General features: G+C 44.4%; 2 protein-coding genes across 2 annotated transcripts in view; one reads left to right on the top strand and one right to left on the bottom strand.

The window, feature by feature from the left end:
* The window catches only part of AGO2 (argonaute 2, RISC catalytic component), a 45,171-nt gene extending 36,354 nt beyond the window's left edge, over positions 1-8,817 (top strand). Inside the window, exons 13-19 of the mRNA XM_026047158.1 lie at positions 807-966; positions 2,864-2,954; positions 3,761-3,955; positions 4,944-5,078; positions 5,540-5,641; positions 6,673-6,872; positions 7,671-8,817. Of these exons, the coding sequence (XP_025902943.1) occupies positions 807-966; positions 2,864-2,954; positions 3,761-3,955; positions 4,944-5,078; positions 5,540-5,641; positions 6,673-6,872; positions 7,671-7,779 (992 nt within the window). The 3' untranslated portion in view covers positions 7,780-8,817. The remainder of the gene's footprint in view (positions 1-806; positions 967-2,863; positions 2,955-3,760; positions 3,956-4,943; positions 5,079-5,539; positions 5,642-6,672; positions 6,873-7,670) is intronic.
* A 7,454-nt stretch (positions 8,818-16,271) lies between these two features.
* Positions 16,272-18,159, bottom strand: CHRAC1 (chromatin accessibility complex subunit 1). The gene is made up of 3 exons (XM_026047142.1): positions 18,019-18,159; positions 17,792-17,918; positions 16,272-17,205 (listed from the first exon to the last, which is right to left on the bottom strand). The coding sequence occupies exons 1-3, from the start codon at positions 18,154-18,156 to the stop codon at positions 17,066-17,068; spliced, it is 405 nt and encodes a 134-aa protein (XP_025902927.1). The 5' UTR covers positions 18,157-18,159; the 3' UTR covers positions 16,272-17,065.
* Positions 18,160-18,961: the final 802 nt, after the last annotated feature.

The raw sequence follows: 18,961 nt of genomic DNA, 5'->3' as shown, positions 1-18,961 counted from the left end.
CCTTTTTTTCCCCTCCTGGAGCTTCTAGGACTCACACTCAGCTAATGCAGATTTGGTTTCCTCCATCCCATCTCCTCAAATGAATTTAGCAGAATTCCTTTTGATGATGTCAAAGAGGGGGACTGCCTTTTCTCCAAAAAAATGCAGTGTTGCTTCAATTCCTTTAGAACACGAATTTCTTATTTTCCAGAAAATCAGATTATGGTGCTCTCGGAGCCTGCAGTCTCAGTTTTATTATTAACAGGAGGCTTTGTTTAAACATCTAAAGAGTGAAACTCTTAATGAGATCCTTGTGGAGTGCTTATGGACCATCCTTTGCTCATCTGTCCACTTCTTATACAAGTCACGTTTAAAACTAATGAAGTGATGAACTGGGAGGGCTGTGTTCATGGGCTGGCAGAGTATTACCACCTTTATTAAGTTTGCAGGTTTTGTCCATCATTTAATGACAAAATAGCTGTTCATCCTAGTATCTTTTTCTGTAAAAACAAAAAATAAAGAACAATTCAGTCTCCAAGCAAATCTCCTTTCACTTCTACCTGCTGACAGTACAGGAACTGAATCCTAATGATAATATTTATTTTTTTTAATCTTAACTAAGAATTATTTCCAATTACACTAATGGTAATTTCAGAGGTTTTGTGTTTCGGAAGAAGCTCTCACTAGTCAAGTCTGTTTATGTAAAAGAAAAAAGCTAGGACGAAAAAAAACCATTTGCTAAAACTCTAGGAGTGCTGAATTAGTCTCCTTCAGCTTGTGATCAGCAATGTGCAAATACTCAAATTTTTTTGCTTTGTGCTTTGCAGCGGAGGTGAAGCGTGTGGGTGACACAGTGCTGGGGATGGCCACGCAGTGCGTCCAGATGAAGAACGTACAAAGAACGACACCACAAACCCTTTCCAACCTCTGCTTAAAAATAAACGTCAAGTTAGGAGGTGTAAATAATATTTTGCTGCCGCAGGGAAGGTAAGAGCTTTCAGGGACGAGGGGTTTGTATTACAAAGGGAATGCAGATCATATTGATATAATATAGGTGCTTTTATCTGTAGTTGATAGCACTGGGAATTTTTATGTGTCTCTAGTCAAAATATCTTTGGAGTTCTAGCAGGGTCCTGCAAAAGTTGAGTTACAAACGCTGCAGCAAAATAGCTGTTCCACTTCAAAGGTATAAGAAAAGTAATAAAAATAGCATTCCTTCTATTTGAAAACTTCAAAGTTGGGAGCAGAAAATGTTAATTTCCGGTTTACTTTGCAATTCTTTGTCGTCATTACAGTGCTTTACCTAAGCACTAATATACACAATGGGCTTTGGTTATACTGTGATATACTCTGGAAAGTTGCTTGGATACTGTGGAATTTCATAGTTAACAGGTCATTAAGTTCTTTGTATATTTGATTAAAGCGAGAGTGAAATGTCCTCTTATTTTTAAAAACTAATGGACCCTGTTGCTCAAGATTTATCAAGGTCTATTGCGTTAGTAATAAATGCTCTCAAACGGAATCTTTTTAGCAGTTTTGTGGGGGGAAAAAAAGCCATTACAGAGAATTCTGATGGGAAAAAAAAATGAACAAAATTCAGCTTATTTTATCTTACCTGTGTAGGATATGGAGGACTAGCCTAGAGGTAGATACAGCTAGTTTAATTAACAAGAACAGCAAGTTCTCTGCTTCAGTAAAAAGATGAAATTTTTCCCATCCTTGCACGTCAAACTGTTGAGAGCTTAAGGAATAACCTGCTGTATCATTCCTGGGATCCTGTTTCAAAGAAGTGAACGCCCTTCTTGACTCAGATAAGCAAATGTTCACTTCATATTTAGGCTAATCAGAGGGTAACTGCTGAAAAATAATCCAACAAACAAGCACTTAGGGGAGGAAACCAAGCGTGTTATCAGGGGGGATGTATATTTTGTGTTTAAATCATGATAAAATTCTGAATATGCTCAGTTTGGATAATACGCTTGTCTAAGCCTCCTCTAGTAAAGCAGCTAAAAATAATTAATTACAGAGCATTCACCTTTCATGGTTTTTAAAAAGAAAATGAAAGTATAGAAACTGCTGTAGAAACAAAAAAAAGGCCCACACTATATCAACAGTTTTGTGTTGCTTTCATAAATACGAGTTTTTTTACTCTGTGGCAACAGTAACGTGGCCAGAAAGTTGAATTCTGGTTTTTATATTGACAAATTATCCATGCATGAAAATGGAGTTAAATGAAAGGAAGAAAGAAGAAACAGCAGAGCTACACAGAACACCCAGGAATTTCAGACAAGTGCTTTTGGGGGTTACAGTTTGTGGTGCAGTGTTTTGGTGTTCTGCTTTTGGGGCAAGGAAAGTAAGCTCATGATTTTCTAAAACTTTGAAATTTGTTTCTTGAAAGGCTATTTTTATAAATAATGTCTACAACATCCAGATTTTTCATACGTCCTTACCAATACATTTTTCCTTTTTGTATGCACAAAATCATAGTGGTCATGTATATGCACAAATCTTTAATTTTCTAAGATGTTGCTTGATCCTAAGCAAACAGATTTAATCTCTTCTGCAGTCCAATTCCTGAAGGCGGCAGTTTTCTAACTTAAAAAGTACTTTTTCATCCATGTTTTGAATGGAAATTACCAGTTTGCAACTAGCCACACTTCAAAAATATACGTGCATGTACTGAGTGTCTAGCATGAAAACCCTAATCAGGAGTTTTGTGTCTTGCCTCGGGACAAAGGCTCCATTTCAGGCAAGTGCAAATTGTTGACTAATTCTTGTCCCTGCTGCAGGAGGATGATGTGCTATTTATTTGAGTTATAATATCATACATACTCTACCAAGTTGCCTTGCTGCTTTTACAAAGCCACTTCTTCTTCCTTTTCAGACCACCAGTATTTCAGCAGCCTGTTATATTCCTTGGTGCAGATGTAACTCATCCCCCAGCTGGGGATGGAAAGAAGCCTTCTATTGCTGCTGTGAGTAAACTGCAATAATCTTTAACCCCTGCTCTCCCCAGCTGCTTTGCTTTGATTCATTTCTTCCAGTTTGGTGCTTGCTTTCAAATACTTTGAGTTCCTTTTCTTCTTATTGCCTAATTATAGCACTGCATATTATTTTTCTAGAGAATTTAATGAAACTTTACGGATCTTGCTCTGAAGTAACTACTTAAATCCATGTATTCACTTGTGAAATGCCTGAGATGCTAATATAGAGAGGAGCTTTTCTTATTGATGACCTCTAAGAAGTCAGAGTATCTTTAAAACTGCCTTGCAGCAGTTAAAAATATTAAAAGTTTGTCCATTACTGCTAGTGAAATATGTTGGTCCAGCTGTGTTTTTTGTTGATTCTCTCTTCCAGGCAAAACAAATTGGGCAGTGATTTCTCAAATGCTCCTGGTATAGATGAAAAGACCTGTGACTTATTGCATTATATTAAACACATCTTTTAAACTATGAACACTTGTTTTCAAAAAAAAAAAAAAAAAAATACACATATGCATCCAAGTCAGGTAGAGCTGTACTTAGTACAGCTAGAGGTAGAGCTGTAGACCACAGGTAGACCACAGGTAGACCACAGGTAGAGCAAACTCAAAGCTTTGCCTGAGCTTAATTATGATTTTGACTGCATCTTTAGTCAACCCTAAAGATTGTAGGATACTGTTAAAAATACAGTTCAGTTATTTACAAAGGTTTTATTCAAATGCTTTCAGGTTTGGTTTGTGGTATGCTTTGGGTTTGGATTTCAGCTTGGGAGTGTTTTTACTTACCTATTTTGTGAACAGGTTGTAGGAAGCATGGACGCGCATCCGAACCGATACTGCGCCACTGTCCGGGTCCAGCAGCACCGCCAAGAAATCATCCAGGATTTGGCTGCCATGGTCAGGGAGTTGCTCATTCAGTTCTACAAATCAACCAGATTTAAACCAACTCGCATTATTTTCTACCGAGATGGCGTTTCCGAGGGGCAGTTCCAACAGGTTACTTTCTTATTTTAAACTTTTAAATACGTAGCTTTGTATCAGGCTTTCTGGTCAATGGAGTTCCATGTAGCGGAGCAGTGAGAAGAAATATTCCCTCAATAGATATGTTGGACTCTCACCACGAGAAGCAGAAAAGCATTTGTGTGTTTTTTAGGAGCTTTTCATATTTTTTCCCTTAAAATACTTGCCTTTGCACAAGTGAATGCACAATTTTAATACTCCAAAGCGTTGAACATAGGTGACTTAAGATATTTAGTCAGGTTTGTTCTCAGAGCTTTCTGTACCATTTATGTTCTAAGCGTAAGCTAATATTCTTATTTCTTCCCCAGAATTTATAAATCCTGTATGGCTTTTCCATGTCAGTATTCCTACTATTCATTTATTCCCTGTAAAATCAACAGGTATCTTCTTGTATTTATTTTGCTTTTGTATGAACTTCAGGGCTTTTTCCTCTCACTAATACTGATTTTTCCTTTTATTGCTGCTTTCCTCTGTATATTTAATTCATGATTAAGGTAATTACGATAAATCCCCCCCTTTTTTTTTTCTTTAGTAACAGTTCCTTTTTTTCTAGTTTTTATGGGTTCTTGTAGTTTATCATATGAGTTCACAAAGCTGAGAAACATCATTCACTTCAACAGTTCTGGCTTTTATTCCTTGAATGAGTCTGAAAAATAATTAGGCTGTTGTGTATTCAGCATCGTAATTAGATATTCATTTATATCTGGCAGTTAGAAAGATTTTGACATCCAGCTTCTTGGTCCAAGCCTCATATTTAGAGTTGTACAAATATGGAAGCTAATTCTGGCCCTGCAAACTCATGACCTGATTTGTTCTCATCAAATGAAGAAGTGAAGATTTGAACCCACATGCTTTTACATTTCATTACTCTGAGTGACAATGCAAGAAAGGATGTTATAAATGAGAGTAATTAGTAGAAAACAGTCTTTCATATCTGTCACACTCTTTTATTTTTATGCTTCAGGTTCTCCACCATGAGTTGCTGGCCATTAGAGAAGCCTGCATTAAGCTGGAGAAGGATTACCAGCCTGGGATTACATTTATAGTTGTGCAGAAAAGGCATCACACCCGGCTCTTCTGCACAGATAAAAATGAACGGGTAGGTTGTGATCTGTGACCAGTTGAATTGTCCACAAGCTGCATTAAAAAATTGTGGCTGGCAGAAGTGCTACTGGTGAAGTGGTGGGATCTTTCTGCCTGCAGAGGAAAACCTTCATTTTCTGTTTTTATTTTATAATGAATAGGCCTGGGGCTTTTATGAAAGCACAGCAGCACAGCAGAACATGCTTGTGACATCTTTTTTTTTTTTTTAATTGCCATTTGTCAAGTTTTTCAGGTGCCCTTTGAGTTTTTGTGCTGGCTCAAGTTCCTCAGGGGTTGAGATTCATTTTTACTGGTCTTTTTTTTCACTTGTGGCTTTTTAATTATCTTAAGATAATTAAATCCTCAAATCCTTACTACATTTATCTCACGATCTGGGTTTTGTTTCTCTTTTTACTGCACAGCTAAAGAGAAGAGCTTATCTGTGCCTTACTAACGGGGCGTTTTCTGGTTTTGCAGGTTGGAAAAAGTGGAAACATTCCAGCGGGCACCACAGTGGACACAAAAATCACCCATCCAGCAGAATTTGACTTCTACCTGTGCAGCCATGCAGGGATTCAGGTAGGGCATTTGAGGGGATGCAAACATTGAATGATAGCGTTGGGCTATGGGCACCTACACAGATGACCAAGGATTCAACTTCTCAGTATTCCTGGGTCATCCACGACGCTCTTCCTTGATTCTTAAAACCTAAAAGAAGCAACAAAACTGAAGTGCTTGCAAAGCTCAGCCTGCACATTGAGTTTGTTGTGCTTCCCTCCTGGCTGTCTGCTCTCTAATTAGCAGCAAGGTAGGCCAGCTGTTCCACAAAACTGCTGCTGGATTAATGGAGCATTCCCTAAAATATCCTCGCTCTCTCCATGGACTAGAAAAGGAGTCTAGACTGCTAACACACATACATAGATAAGCACCTTAATAGCATATATACATATATACACACACACACACACACACATACACACACACACACACACACACACACACACACTTTAATTTCATTCCTTGCCCTTCTGCTTGTCTGGAAATCATTGCCTTTCTGTAGCTGAAAGTTACAAGAGACAAAATGCCTCTTGCATTAAATTCACTTGAAACGTGTGTCCAGTCACTAGGGTATAACTAGCACTTTAAGGTATCACCTTTGCAGTTTTGCATTTTCCTGTGATTTCTTCCCTGCAGTCAGGAAAAGTGACAATTAAACAGTAGCAAGAGGACTAGGTATCAAAATTTAACACTCTCTATAAAAGGATTTTCAACATAGGCACCAGGTAAGTTGCTCTTAGCTATTAGTGGTGTTCCTAGAGCTACCTGTCAGATTGATGCTTCACAGGATCGAAGTGCACTTCAAAGAGTGCTTGAGGAACAGATAAAACTTGAACAAATGCAATCTGGTGCAGAAATGCAAAGGGGTTAGTTATGTGGGGAGCAGGGAGGGAGATTGGCCTTTCCAAAGGAACCAAAAATGCTGAATTTTACGCAGAGTTGGTAGGATACAATTTTGAGGAAGCAGCCAGTTACACTGCAGGTCAGCTGGCAGGGCGGGAGTCAGAGGAGACCTTTTCGGGATGCTGATGTCCTACATGGTCTGCCTGCAGGGAACCAGTAGACCTTCTCACTACCACGTGCTGTGGGATGACAACCGCTTCTCCGCGGATGAGCTGCAGATTCTCACCTACCAACTGTGCCACACATACGTGCGCTGCACCCGCTCCGTCTCCATCCCCGCACCCGCCTACTACGCACACCTGGTAGCCTTCAGAGCCAGGTATCATCTGGTGGATAAAGAGCACGATAGGTGAGTTGAGGCATTTGGAGGTTTTACGTGACTTGAGAGTGGGAGGAAGGATGTGGACTCGCTAAGTTGTGGGTCAGAGGTACCTTCAGTTAGTAGTCTGAGGGTGAATTTGGTAAATTCCACTGAATTACACCATGAAGGAGCAGAAGATGCTTCGATGTATCTTCCTTTCTGCTATTTCAGAACTTCAGTGGTGCTTTAACAGCATTAACTTTAGAGCGTTTGCAAGTGTTTGATGTGAAGAGGGATGTGGAGCTTTTAGAGAGCGTCCAGCAGAGGGCCAAAAAAGATGAAGGGACTGGAGCATCTGTTATACGAGGAGAGACTGAGGGAGTGGGGCCTGTTTTCCCTGAAGAACAGAAGGTTGAGAGGGGATCTGATCAATATGTGTAAGCACCTGAAGGGTGAATGTAGGGAGCATGGAGCCAAGCTCTTCTCAGTGGTGGCCAGTGACAGGACAAGGGGTAATGAGGACAAGTAGAAACACAGGCAGTTCCATCTCCATATGAGGAAGAACTTTCCTGTGAGGGTGACAGAGCCCTGGAACAGGCTGCCCAGGGAGACTGTGGAGTCTCCTTCTCTGGAGGTCTTCAAAACCCACCTGGATGCCACCCTGTGCCACATGCTCTAGGTGTCCCTGCTGGAGCAGGGGGGTTGGACTGAATAATCTCTAGAGGTCCCTTCCAACCTTAATGATTCTGTGAAAATGTTTTTAAGAGAGGCAGATTAAACAGGGCTTCTTCTCACCTCTTCACCCGCCCGTATTTTCTTCTTGCTCTCCCTCCCTTCCCTCTCCAGTGCTGAAGGAAGCCACACTTCTGGTCAGAGCAACGGCAGAGATCACCAAGCACTTGCGAAGGCAGTTCAAGTCCATCAGGACACGTTGCGCACCATGTACTTTGCTTGACATGTTTTAATGTTCAGCGACTCCGTGCGCGACCAAGTTGGATTCCCGCGAGCCCAGCTGCACTTAGACCACCCGATGCCCAAGCTGCAGCCACAGCCAGCAAGGAGGGATGCATCCCAATCCCTTTTCCCGTTTTCCAGAAAGCCTTCCGTCCAGGATTTCACACTTGGTTACCAACTGCATTCCTCTGCAAAACCCCACAGTCGTTGGAAATGTGGTTTGCCAAAAAATTCTCTTAAGCTGCTTGTTCCTAAACAGACCCATATTTTCTAATTAACTCAAGAGCTGGGATCTCAGGGCTTAGGGAAAAAAAAACCCGCCAAGCTCTTTGTTCAGCTGGCTATTCATCTGAATGGCTTTTAATAATTTGGAAAGATTTAATTCACACTAAAGTTGAGGGGCTACAATGCTGTGAACTAGCTTTTAATACAAAGGAAAGCAGAGCATTTTTTGACTATTTATGCCTTGTTTATTCTAGATGCATTTACAAAACTTTATTTTCAAAAGGAAGAAGTGACAAAATTCTGATTTTTTCAACTGTCTTAAAAAGATTATTCTCTGTGTGTCTGAGGGTAAATGTATTTTCTGACGCTCGTTCTTGAATGTTTTTTATTGTGCTGCATTTAAAAAATGTTTTTCATAGACTAAATATGAAATTTTAAGAAAAAAAAAGAACTTGTACTTAAACTTTTAATAGTTCCAGTTAGATTGGCAAAAGAAAAGGTGCCATTTAAAAGAAAAATGTTAAGAGCTTTTTTTGTTTGTTTGTTTTTTAAATCATACTGACAGCTAATTTTAGAATTTGTCATACAGGACTGTGACACTTAACTTTCCAAAGTCTCTAAAAAATACGGGTCTGTGGTGATAAATACAGTACAATCCTTTTTCACTGTTATGTTGGAATTAATGTAAATTTTATATATGTTTCACAGTATTAATGTGATAGACTAGATGCTATTATTTATTTTTTATTTACTAAGGAGTGCTCATTATACTTCTGTTAACATATCAAGAACGCTTTGGAGTTGGAAACTGAAGCCTGAAGGGGGGGGACGTGGCTCCTCGGACGCGGAAACGCGCGGCCGACGCCGCTGCCCGGGGCTCATCCGGCGCACGGAGGGATCTGAGCGTCGTGGTGAGTCCAGCCTGGATCCCTGCGGGGAGGCCAGCGTCCCGCTCGAGCACAAAACTGTCTTAGTTCTGTGTTTGGTGCCTGGGAGGCAGAGGGGCTTGGACCGGGGCGCTTCGTCACTCCGACCACATCAGGAGAATCTATGCAGTAAAAATCCTTTGGGAAGCGACGTGTGTCGCTCACCGGGCACATGGAGCTGGCGGGCGAGGAGGAGACGCGGCAGCCCTGAGCGCTGCAGCCGCTGCTCCCGCAAACCCGAATCCCTCGGGAAACCTTGGCACTAAGGGCACTGCCTGAGCAGGATGGGAGCCCCCCCGGGCACCCGCTCAGCTCCCCCTGTCTCCTAGTGCAGACCCACGGGGTCCTTCTGCTTCCTCTGTGCTCCCCGTTGCTGGTTGGGGCCCATTTACCTCTCGCCGCGGAGCTGGGCGACCAACCTGAACCGGTGCCATGTAGTGGGTGCAGGAGAGCAGGTGGCTCTTGAATAAGCTACAAAATGCCCATTTTTTGCTGCCTCAGAGCTCTAGGTACGGAACTCGGTGCGAGGTCGGCTCTTCGTCGCTGTTTTGCTGAAGTAACGATGCAAAATCCGTTGCTGTTGGATTGTTGGAGCAGTTGTGTTGTCCTTGCTGGTGTTTAGGCTTCCTGGGGCTGAGCATCTTGGTTGTAATAAAGTTACGTGAAGTAGTAAGTTTATGGCAAGTAAATCCAGACATTACGCGGGGGTAACATTAAGCAAAATCCAGGTCATGTTTCCATCTTTGTTCCCTGCCCGCCCTGTTCCGTAGCGGGTGAGTTCTGCTTCTCCGTGCGTTCAGCCCGGGAGGTTTTGGCATTCAGGGAGGATGTTCATTCGGCCAAGTTTTATAGAGGAATTTATTTTTTTACGGATTTTCCTTAGCAAAGAGGAAGCCGAGCAGCCAATTTTGAAGCTGTGCTTGTTTAATTTGCTGTCATTAGGCAGGGACCTCTTGGATGGGACGATCTCCCTCCTGTTCTGGGAAGGGCAGATCCCAGCGCTTCCCGGGAAGTGGGTGGTGGGGACTGCATTGCACCTCCCCAGGATGCATTTTCTGGGCTTCAATAGCAGCTGCAGCATTTTGTGTGGGAGCAGGAGCATGAAGCAGACCCATCAGCCACATGGAGCTGTCATCTCTGTCTCCTGTTGGGATGAACAGAAAATTCATCCCTGGCACAGCTTCCTTTCCAAGCTTGCTTTCCCGAAGAAGATGAACCATCCCAAGGGGTAGTAATCAGCGTTTCCAACCAGGGGCATTTTGACCATTTTTGGCTTTTAAAGGTTTTTCCACTGCTCCCTCCCTGCCTTTGATTTCCGTGCTCACCCCTCAACCACATGGTGAAGCAGTGAATGGCTGAAAGCATTTCATTTTATTATTTTTTTTCCAAAAAAACCCCAACTTTGCAGGAAGTTTATACATGGAAAAGGACTATCGCTCTGGGAGGATTTTTAATGCAAGTAAATCTGATCCAAGAAGAGCTCCCTCATCCTTATTTTTGTCACCTCTGCTAAAAAAAAAAAAAAGAGCAATATCTCAGGTAAACACCAAAGCAGCCGCTTGGGAACAGGGAAGGGATCAAAGATACAACCGGTGCAAAGCTCAAGTCGGCTCCAGCTCCTCCTGTTGGACCCACTAGACAAAACCACTAACTCGCCGTGCAGCTCAGGTCAGCAATAACCAAATGCATTTTCCCACCCGGGGAGCCCTGGGGGAAGCGGGTGAATTTATCTGCAGTTGGCTGCAGCATTTGGGAGCAATCGGAACGTTTTCCCTTTGGATTTGGCCTCCAAGTGGCCGGAGGGTCACTTATCAGTGCTTGTTCTGGCTGTGATTGGGTCAGTATTTCAGCTACAGTAACTGGATGCTAAATTATTCCGGGGGGAGTTGGTGACCCGCCGTGTCAGGAAGCGTCGCCCCGGACGCTTGCTCCCGCTTTGGGTTTGTTGGGTGCCCCATTTTCCAATCACTTGCCCAGGATATTAGGAAGTTGGTGTCTGTTCAGCAGGGGAAATCTCACAGCTAGTTACATTTGAAGCAAAAAACCCTTTATATATTTATGCACGCGTGTATATATAAATATATATCTGTCCTCCTTGTCTTTTCCCAGGTTACCTTCCCTGGTCGATGAAGCCAAAATGTTGCCAAGGTTTAGCTTTAATTCCTGTTCTATCAGCAGCTCTTAGGGCTGCTGCAGAATTTTAACTGAATCCTGTTTATTTTAATAGAGTCGTTCTCAAAGACTAAAGCTGCGTTTTTCTCACAAGGATTTTGAAGGTTCAGGTTCCCGTGTGCTCAGGTGGCCTAAAAAAAGGAATGTAAAGCAAGTTCTCTGTGTTCCTCACACTCAAAACCAGCGTATTAAGATGATATTTTCCCTATTTTTTAATTGTTCCTCTCCTCCTGTCACATCTTTGTGTTTCCCCTGCCAGGGTGGCTTTCCCAGCCTCTAACACCCAACAACACTGGTTGTACTTTGATATTCTGTTCGGTCTCGCGCTTCTGCAGTCTCTGCTATGGAGCACTGCAAGCAAAAGGTAATTGCACTGGTTATTTTTCAAACTCCCTGTTTACTGTAGGACTTCTTGGCCTCTGCTGCAGCTCTGGGACAGCCCTTCCTTGTGGTGTTTCAGGGCTGCTCCCTGTTCTACAGCGTCAGGACAGGAGCTTCGGGCCGCTCACCCCGCTCCCCATTGGCATTTTTGCTGCCAGAGGCACTGGAAATGCCTATGGAGGCTGAAATCCTCCTGAAATCCTGAGGATTTGCTTCAGTTCTTAGGTCTTAACGTGAGCAAAACTACCCCAAAGGTGGGAAAGGGAGGGATGCTGCTCTCTAGGAAGCATCTGGTTGTGTTTGGAAGCATCTCTCTGGGTCCTCCCTTAGGAGCCTATGGACACTATGGACATTGCTCTGGAAGAGGCTCCGCAGCGCAGGCCTAGGAAATGTTTTTGAAGAGCCAAATATTTACATTGCAAAGCTACATTTAGCGCAATACTCATTTTTTCTTCTTCATTTTTCCACGGTCATTCTCATATTTTGCCCCTGCCTTTCAGATTCACCCTCATGCTGGGCAGCTTCCACTTACTCCGATCTTTCTCCTTAAGAGCAACAAAAATTCCTGCTGATCCAACTGCCACCAGGAATCATGGCTAAATTGTCCCCAAAAATAGAAAAACAAGGTGGTAGTTGTTTTTTTTTTATTTCCCTTTTTACAAAATGACCTAGTTTGGGGCAGTAGAAATAGTGGGTTTGGGTTACTTGACAGGGGGACAGGGTATATATTTTAGGCATTTACAGAGCATAATACGTAGGGAATAATTTACCATAGACCTTTTGTGGGGGAAGAAAAGTCCATTTTTTACGTTTTGCAGATGAGGGCATTGGCTCAGGAAAAAAATAAAGCTGCAGGGGGAGGAAATTGGATGTATTCCTGAAAAAGGAAACTGTAAGTTGAGTGCAGTGAGGAGACACAGACGTGGTGAAGCTGCGCGCGCCCTCCTCCAACGCGGCCGTTCCTTTTGGGGCACTTTGAGACATATTTGTGTGTATTGGACATGTGTATATATTGCCTATGCAATATATATGTACATACGTATTTGTATACATACACCTGCTGGCCAGAGGAGAACGGGAGCTCTCCAGGAAGCTGCAGAGGCAGAAGTTGGTCACGGTCCAGGCGCAGTTTTCCAGCAGTTGGTGGGATTATGTTATTGGGAAATGTGGCCAAAATCAGGGCAATTCCCGAGCAAAAGCCCCGTATGGACCGGGACCGAACCAGAATGTATTGCCAGAATCCCTTTTTTTTTTGCCATTTCATTCCCTGTTTTCCTAAGGAGTGCCGCAGGTTGTGCTGAGCTTCGAACCTGTGCATGTCGAGGCTCTCCCATTGTTATTTTTGTAAACTAGCTGGAAAGAACCAAAAAGGAGTTGAGAAGCGACACGCTGCCCCCCAACCAAAATGCTTTTTTTTTTTTTTTTAAAGACCCTTTGAAGTTTACTCTTTTCTTGGGGGAAAAAAAAAGGAAGAAAAGAAAACTAAGCAGGAGAAAGCGGAGCTGCGCCAAGGCAGCTCGAAGCCTTAACGCGCCGAGAAGCTGCTCGGAGTTTTTCCGCAGCGGATGCCGAAATTCCCAAGGCCGCCGGCGCTGCTGGAGGCGGCTTCTCGGCCCCATCTACCTCACTTGACGCGTCGGGTGCTGTCGGCTCCGAGGGGCCGGAGCGGCTCCGCTGCCGGCTGCTTGGGGGGCTCCCGGCACGAGGGAGCAGCGGGCAGCGCTTTTGGGTTTGGTTTGGGGAGGATTTGGGTTTCTTTTCTGAGCAGTAATCCGTAAGTTGAACAATTGTTGGGCTATTTTTCTGTGTTTTGGAGGAGGAAAGGCTGAGGGTCCCAGCAGAGCCAGGCAAAGAGCTGCCCCGGCAGGAGGCTTTTAGAAGACCAAACCCCAATCCTGCGCGTGCATTTCTGTGATTATCTGTATTTCGGCATGTATCTATACGTACACCTATACATACATACACACCTGACACCAGATGGGGTCTGTGTGTATGTATGGACACGTATAGAAAATGAAGGGATACATGTGTAAGGGGGAGGGAATAAAAATGTCATTGTGTTTTCCACAGTTTTGTATTTAACAGTTTACAACTGTCTGTGTTTTTTTCTACTCTGTAAATTGTTTTTTTAACTCAAATATGATTCCTTTGAGGGAAATTATAAGCTGTGATAATGCTATCTTTTTTTATTTGAAGTTAAACAAAAAAAATCATCTTTTTACCAGTAGCATATAGAGAAATGGGGGCAAAGGGGAGGGAAATTTGTTCTATAAATTGTATTTAGCTTAAATAGCAAAGAAAAATAGTAAAATATTATTATTGGAATAGTAAAAGTGCTGACATTCCCTAGGGGCAGGATTTCCATGCTGGTTTCTAAGGCTTTTTGCTGCAGAGAGACTCAAACAGAGGGGAGGAGGAAAAAAAAAAAAAAAAAGTCTCTGATAAATGTTTTTATAACTCTGCTCCATCAGGTCTTTACTTAAGCTATATTTTCTATATTCCTGCTTTTGATATGCTGCATAGAAACTATCAGCATGGTTGCACTTTCTCTGTGACGATAGATGCCCGGCAATTGGCTACAAGGACTTTAGATTTGTACCGAATTTATTTTGGGCGGAAGGTAATTACTTGTATAGGTACCTCAAGGAGAAAAAAAAAGAAGAAAAAAAAAGCCTGAATATGCTGCATTTTTGTTCCTTTAACATTTTCTGTGTAGCATTTGTTTGCCTTTTTTTTTTTTTCTTTTTCCATGGATTTTTCCAGCTCCCTGTTTGGCCTTGGGGACCCTGGTAGCGGTGAGAGTGTCAGTTTCCATAGTGCTCCCAAAAAGTGGGATCCGGCCACGGATGGGATCGGGGGAACTCCAGGGAAAGACACTTAACGTAGGGACCTCCAGGCCAAGGACGCCCTGCTCCTAAACGGGGCTATTTGTGTTCCTCATTTTCCTTAGTACCTCTTATTTTCCTCACTTTCAGCTTTCTTGACTCTTTTTCTCAGCTACAGCCCGTGCCCACCCAGCGCCTCGCTCGGGCTTTTCTACTTCTTCCTTTCCGAGTTGGTGAAAATCTAACAGAAAAAGGTGCAGAGAGGGGGAAAGTTCTTTGAGAACCGTTGAAGGAAGCTTCGAAGGCTGTGAAGTTGTGCATTTCTTGTCATGTTTTTAAGCGTAGGTGGGTCCTTTTCCGAGTTCGTTTTACAGCTTGCAAGGTAAAATAGTTTGCACTACTTTTGCAATAAACTCATGAGAAAAAAATGAAAACCTAACAGTTTCTGTTTTGGTTTCTTACTGTGTGTATATATCTATACAACTAATACTAAAGATTTAGTGTAGTGTTTTTCACCTCAAAACATAAGACTTGTAACAAGCTCAGAATGCTGTAATTCCTGACAAAATAATGATGTGAATGATATTTTATAAAGTTATTTTGTATGGTGTCCATTTCGTTTTGCCTCATAGTATGTCAATAAAAGTTCCTCATCTTTACAGGCGTCAGCGTGGTCCCTTTGGGGTGTGTTGGGGTGGTTTTGGGTGTGCAGGTAGGATTAATACAAAATGTGCTGTTTTAATGGGATTAAGGCTGGAAGGATGCATGACCTGGGGCTGGTTCTGTCCCAGTTTGGCACTTCTGTAATCACCTTGGAACCTCCAGGCTGAATTGATGGAGAAAAGCATTCGAGTTGGTGTCCTTGCTGCGGGACAGTGGAGCTCACTGTGCCCCACGCTCACTGATATTTAATCAGAAAATAGGGTGAGTTTTTACCAGTTTGGGAGCCATCATCCTTCTGGTGCTTTGCAAACCCTGGGGACCCGGGACTATGGGAGTTTATGGTCTCCCTGAGCAGCTGGAGTGAGGAGCATCTCCCAAACTGTTAATGCAGACATGGAAAGCCCTCCAGAAGAGGCCAGCCCATACCCTGCAGCAGGGGCCTGCTTGGGATTCCACCTGCTCTAGTGTCCACCCATAACCTTCCAGAGCTCTGGAAAGACAGGAATGTAACAGATACTTTGAGATTTCACCTGCTGGACTCCTGGGTCAGCTCGTGTCCTTTGCACCATCCTCCCTTGAGCAGCTACAGGTGTCTCTGCCCACTCGGACACAACTCACCTCTCACCCCAGGGCCAGCTCTCCAGCCTCAACCTTTCCGACAGCTCCCTGTACTTCCAATAATTAGGGAACAAGCCAGGCCTTTACAGGCATCCCGCTGCCTGCAGCTTGGGAATTTCGCTTGGCTGTGGGTGCAGCATTCCTGAGAGGAGCATAGGGCAGGGCAGCTCAAGGAGGAATCTTTACATCCTGACTCTCCTCTCCTATGATTTTCTTTTTGACCTTGTTTGTGGCCCAGCAGCTTCCTCCTCGTGCCTGGCTCCTGGTGGGCATCCTGTGCAGGATTCCGCCCTCGCCCGCTCTTCCGAAGTAGCTCCAGTGGCGCGAGAGGGAGGATCCAGCACAGAGACTTCCTGGCGCCTCCCTGTTTGCCCAAAAAAACAGTACCCTGCAGGAGGCCTCTCTTTCCCGGGTGCTTATGGGCAGCTCAAGCTCCAAGTGAGGGGATTTGGAGACTTGGCACCTTAATAACCTTCTTCCAGGCTTGGAGAGGGCAGCCCGGTTCCTCTGCCTGCCTGCCAGGTGGGTAGTGAGACAAAACAAGGGCTCTGGACAAAGCAATCGTCACTTTTCATAGAAAACATTTATTTTAAAAAGTTTGTATACAAAGTTCGACCTAGGACTTGTGCCATTTCTGTATTAAAACACAAACACAAGAAAATTGAATAATAATAATAATAAAAAAAAAAGCTTTACCACTCAAAGGTTGCTCATTCACTTGCCATTCAACAATCTGCATTCAAAAAACCTAATGACATCCATCTGGGTAAAAAACCACAGAGACACTGCAGAAGTAGAGACTTCTCTGGAGAAAAAGCAGCTTCTAGATGTACATATTTACATCATTATCTAACTCTTTTACTTTTCCCCTCATTAGCTGTTGGGAAGGATCTGATCCTTGAGCCCATTTCTATGCTGAAACAGCTCTTTAGGCTGCGTTACAGAAGCAGCTTTTTTTTTTTTACAGTTTTTTTTTTTTTTTTTAAATGGGCTTGGTCCCCTGCTAATGCCCTGGCTCTAGAAAACCCGGAGGAGGTTTCATCAGATACTGTCATGGGATAAAGAGTCTCCCGCATTTTCCACCCCGAGGGAAACCCCAAACGAGGGGAAGACTCTGAATAGAGGGAGAAAGAGCCTTGGGCCCGAAAGCTGCGTTGCCCACGAGACATTTTCAATTTGGTAACGATTGTCTGAAAAAGAAATTTTACATTGTCCAAGCAGCTTCTGCTGTCAGATTTACAGTAACTTCTTTCTTGAAAGTCAGATTTACAGCAACTTCTTTCCCTGTGTGATGGATATGCCCTGTCATGTGTCCGAGAGAATTCCCTTCTTCAGCAAGGATGAAGTTCCACTTCCGAACTTCTTAAAGCAAAAGCAGATGGCTCAGTGTATAAATATGTCCAGCATCTGGATTTTCAGTCACCAACAGAGCATCCTTTATACAAAGGAAGATGGATTCACTTGTGAAGGAATTCCCTTAGGATCCCACATCCTCACCAACGCTTTCAGCTTCATCATCATCATCTTCTGCCTCGTCTTCCCCTACTTCCCCATCTCGCTTCTCTTTTTCGAGCATTTTTAGGTATTTGCTGGCTAGGATCTTCTTTGGTAAGATATCTGAAAGGTAGAATTGCTTCTTGTGTAAATACAGGTTGGAATACCCAAGCATCTCATTAATACTGTTGCATCCATCATCACTCCTGAAACATGGCCCAAAACAAGTAATTGGAAATTATGAGTTTAGTGAGTAACTAGAAATCTACCCTATAAATCAACTGCAAGAAAAGGAGGAAATTGCCCATTTAAGGCAGATGTAACTACAAACAAAGACCACGTTTTATAAAAGCAATCACAAACAACTGGCTTTGCTACTTGTTCACATACATTTTGGGATTTGGTGTAAAACATAGAAAGGATTAGAACTCAATTACTTAGGCTACTTGCACAGGTTTAATGGATAACTCTCCAATTTACGCTCTGTGGAAGCTGTTGGCCTGTACTCAGGTGAGCCTGTTCTGGGGAACAGTGTCAGCTCCAAAAACCATCCCATCTCATTAACAAATAAAGGCTCTGAGTGATGATTTGGGCTACAACGTTATCTAGCAGATTAACAACCCGCAGGGGGATCGTGTCGCGATATCCTACGGCATCAGACCCTTCCTGTCTGGGTGACGCTCCGGATTTCCCCTTCCGTGGGCGATACCTGCGAGGAACTGGAAGGTCTCACACTCCTCGGCGGTGTGGGACAGGTCGCTGTAGGTGAGGGCGCCCTTCTCCTTGCCCCGGCCGTGCTTGTAGGAGTAGGTGGCCAAGTACTGCACGAAGAGCTCCTGGAAAGCAAAAGAGCCGCGCGGTGAGGCCCCGTGCAGGGCGGCCCCGGGCGCGGGGGCCTCTCCTCACGGGAGGGAGGCGCGGAGGGGCAGGCGGTACCGTGGCCTTGGCGGTGAGGAAGAGCGCATCCTGGTTGATGCTGGACACCTCCGGGGAGCTCTTCATGATCACGCGGATGCGCGAAAGGGGCAGCGACACGAGCCGGTTCTCGCCGCCGCCGCTCAACCTCGCCGCCATCTTCCCGCCCTCCCCGCGAGCGGCGCCGGCGCGGGGAGAAATGGGCGGCTGCCGCACAGCCTACTGGGAGCAGCAGTCTGCACCGCCGCGCAGCCCTGCTTGCTGCCGCCGAGCCGGGACTACAAATCCCATGAGGCACCGCTCTGCCACCACCAGCCCCGCGGCGGTCGGCGGAGCGGACTACGAGTTCCATGGTGCACCTCGGCCGGCCCCGGGCAGCAGGAGGCGGACTACAAGTCCCATGGTGCAGCTCGGCCCGCCCCCGGGGCGCGAGCGGCGCCGTGGGCTCGCGAAGGGTTCGCGCGGTTGCGGGACGGGGATTTTCCCTGAGTTTTTTGTCACAGGGCGCGTCTCCAGCCCATGTCCTCGCCGCCGTGCTAGGACGATGCGACAGCCCCGGGACCTCTGAGGCTGGAGACTGCTCTTGCGATTTACAGCTTTTAAAGGCAACCTGTGTCTCTTAGACAAGAATAAAACCCTCGAGGGCGCACTTTTTTTTTTGTCACTATTTAATGTTATGTCTGGCGCGAAGCAGAACGCGCCGCTCTGATCCTTAGCCCTGATCGTGACACCTCTGATCTGATCGTGACACCTTGTGGAAACGCTCCACATTGCTCTGGCGGAGGAAAATATGCTGTGGGTTTATGGAAGTCTGTCACAAATTCCTCATACAGGCAAAAAATCTGTGATTCTGTGAAAATCCATCACATCACGGTCCTTCCGCTTCTCCTCCCGCTTGAGCCACTTGGGCTCCCCAGACTTGGATTGGGACCTGCTCAGTGCTGATAATTTTGCACCTAATGAG

Source organism: Nothoprocta perdicaria, unplaced genomic scaffold, assembly GCF_003342845.1.
Source record: "Nothoprocta perdicaria isolate Ctin4 unplaced genomic scaffold, notPer1 scaffold_48, whole genome shotgun sequence".
NCBI classification, from domain to species: domain Eukaryota; kingdom Metazoa; phylum Chordata; class Aves; order Tinamiformes; family Tinamidae; genus Nothoprocta; species Nothoprocta perdicaria.
Note: the sequence above shows the minus strand (reverse complement) of the source record. Positions and strands in the feature narration are given on the sequence as shown.

Coding starts and splice junctions, on each gene's coding strand:
- CHRAC1 (XM_026047142.1), bottom strand. CDS start 18,156: ATGGCGGCGAGGTTGAGCGGCGGCGGCGAGAACCGGCTCGTGTCGCTG. Junction 17,919..18,018: donor TCCTCACCGCCAAGGCCACG/GTACCGCCTGCC, acceptor TTTGCTTTCCAG/GAGCTCTTCGTGCAGTACTT. Junction 17,206..17,791: donor GACCTTCCAGTTCCTCGCAG/GTATCGCCCACG, acceptor TCTACCTTTCAG/ATATCTTACCAAAGAAGATC.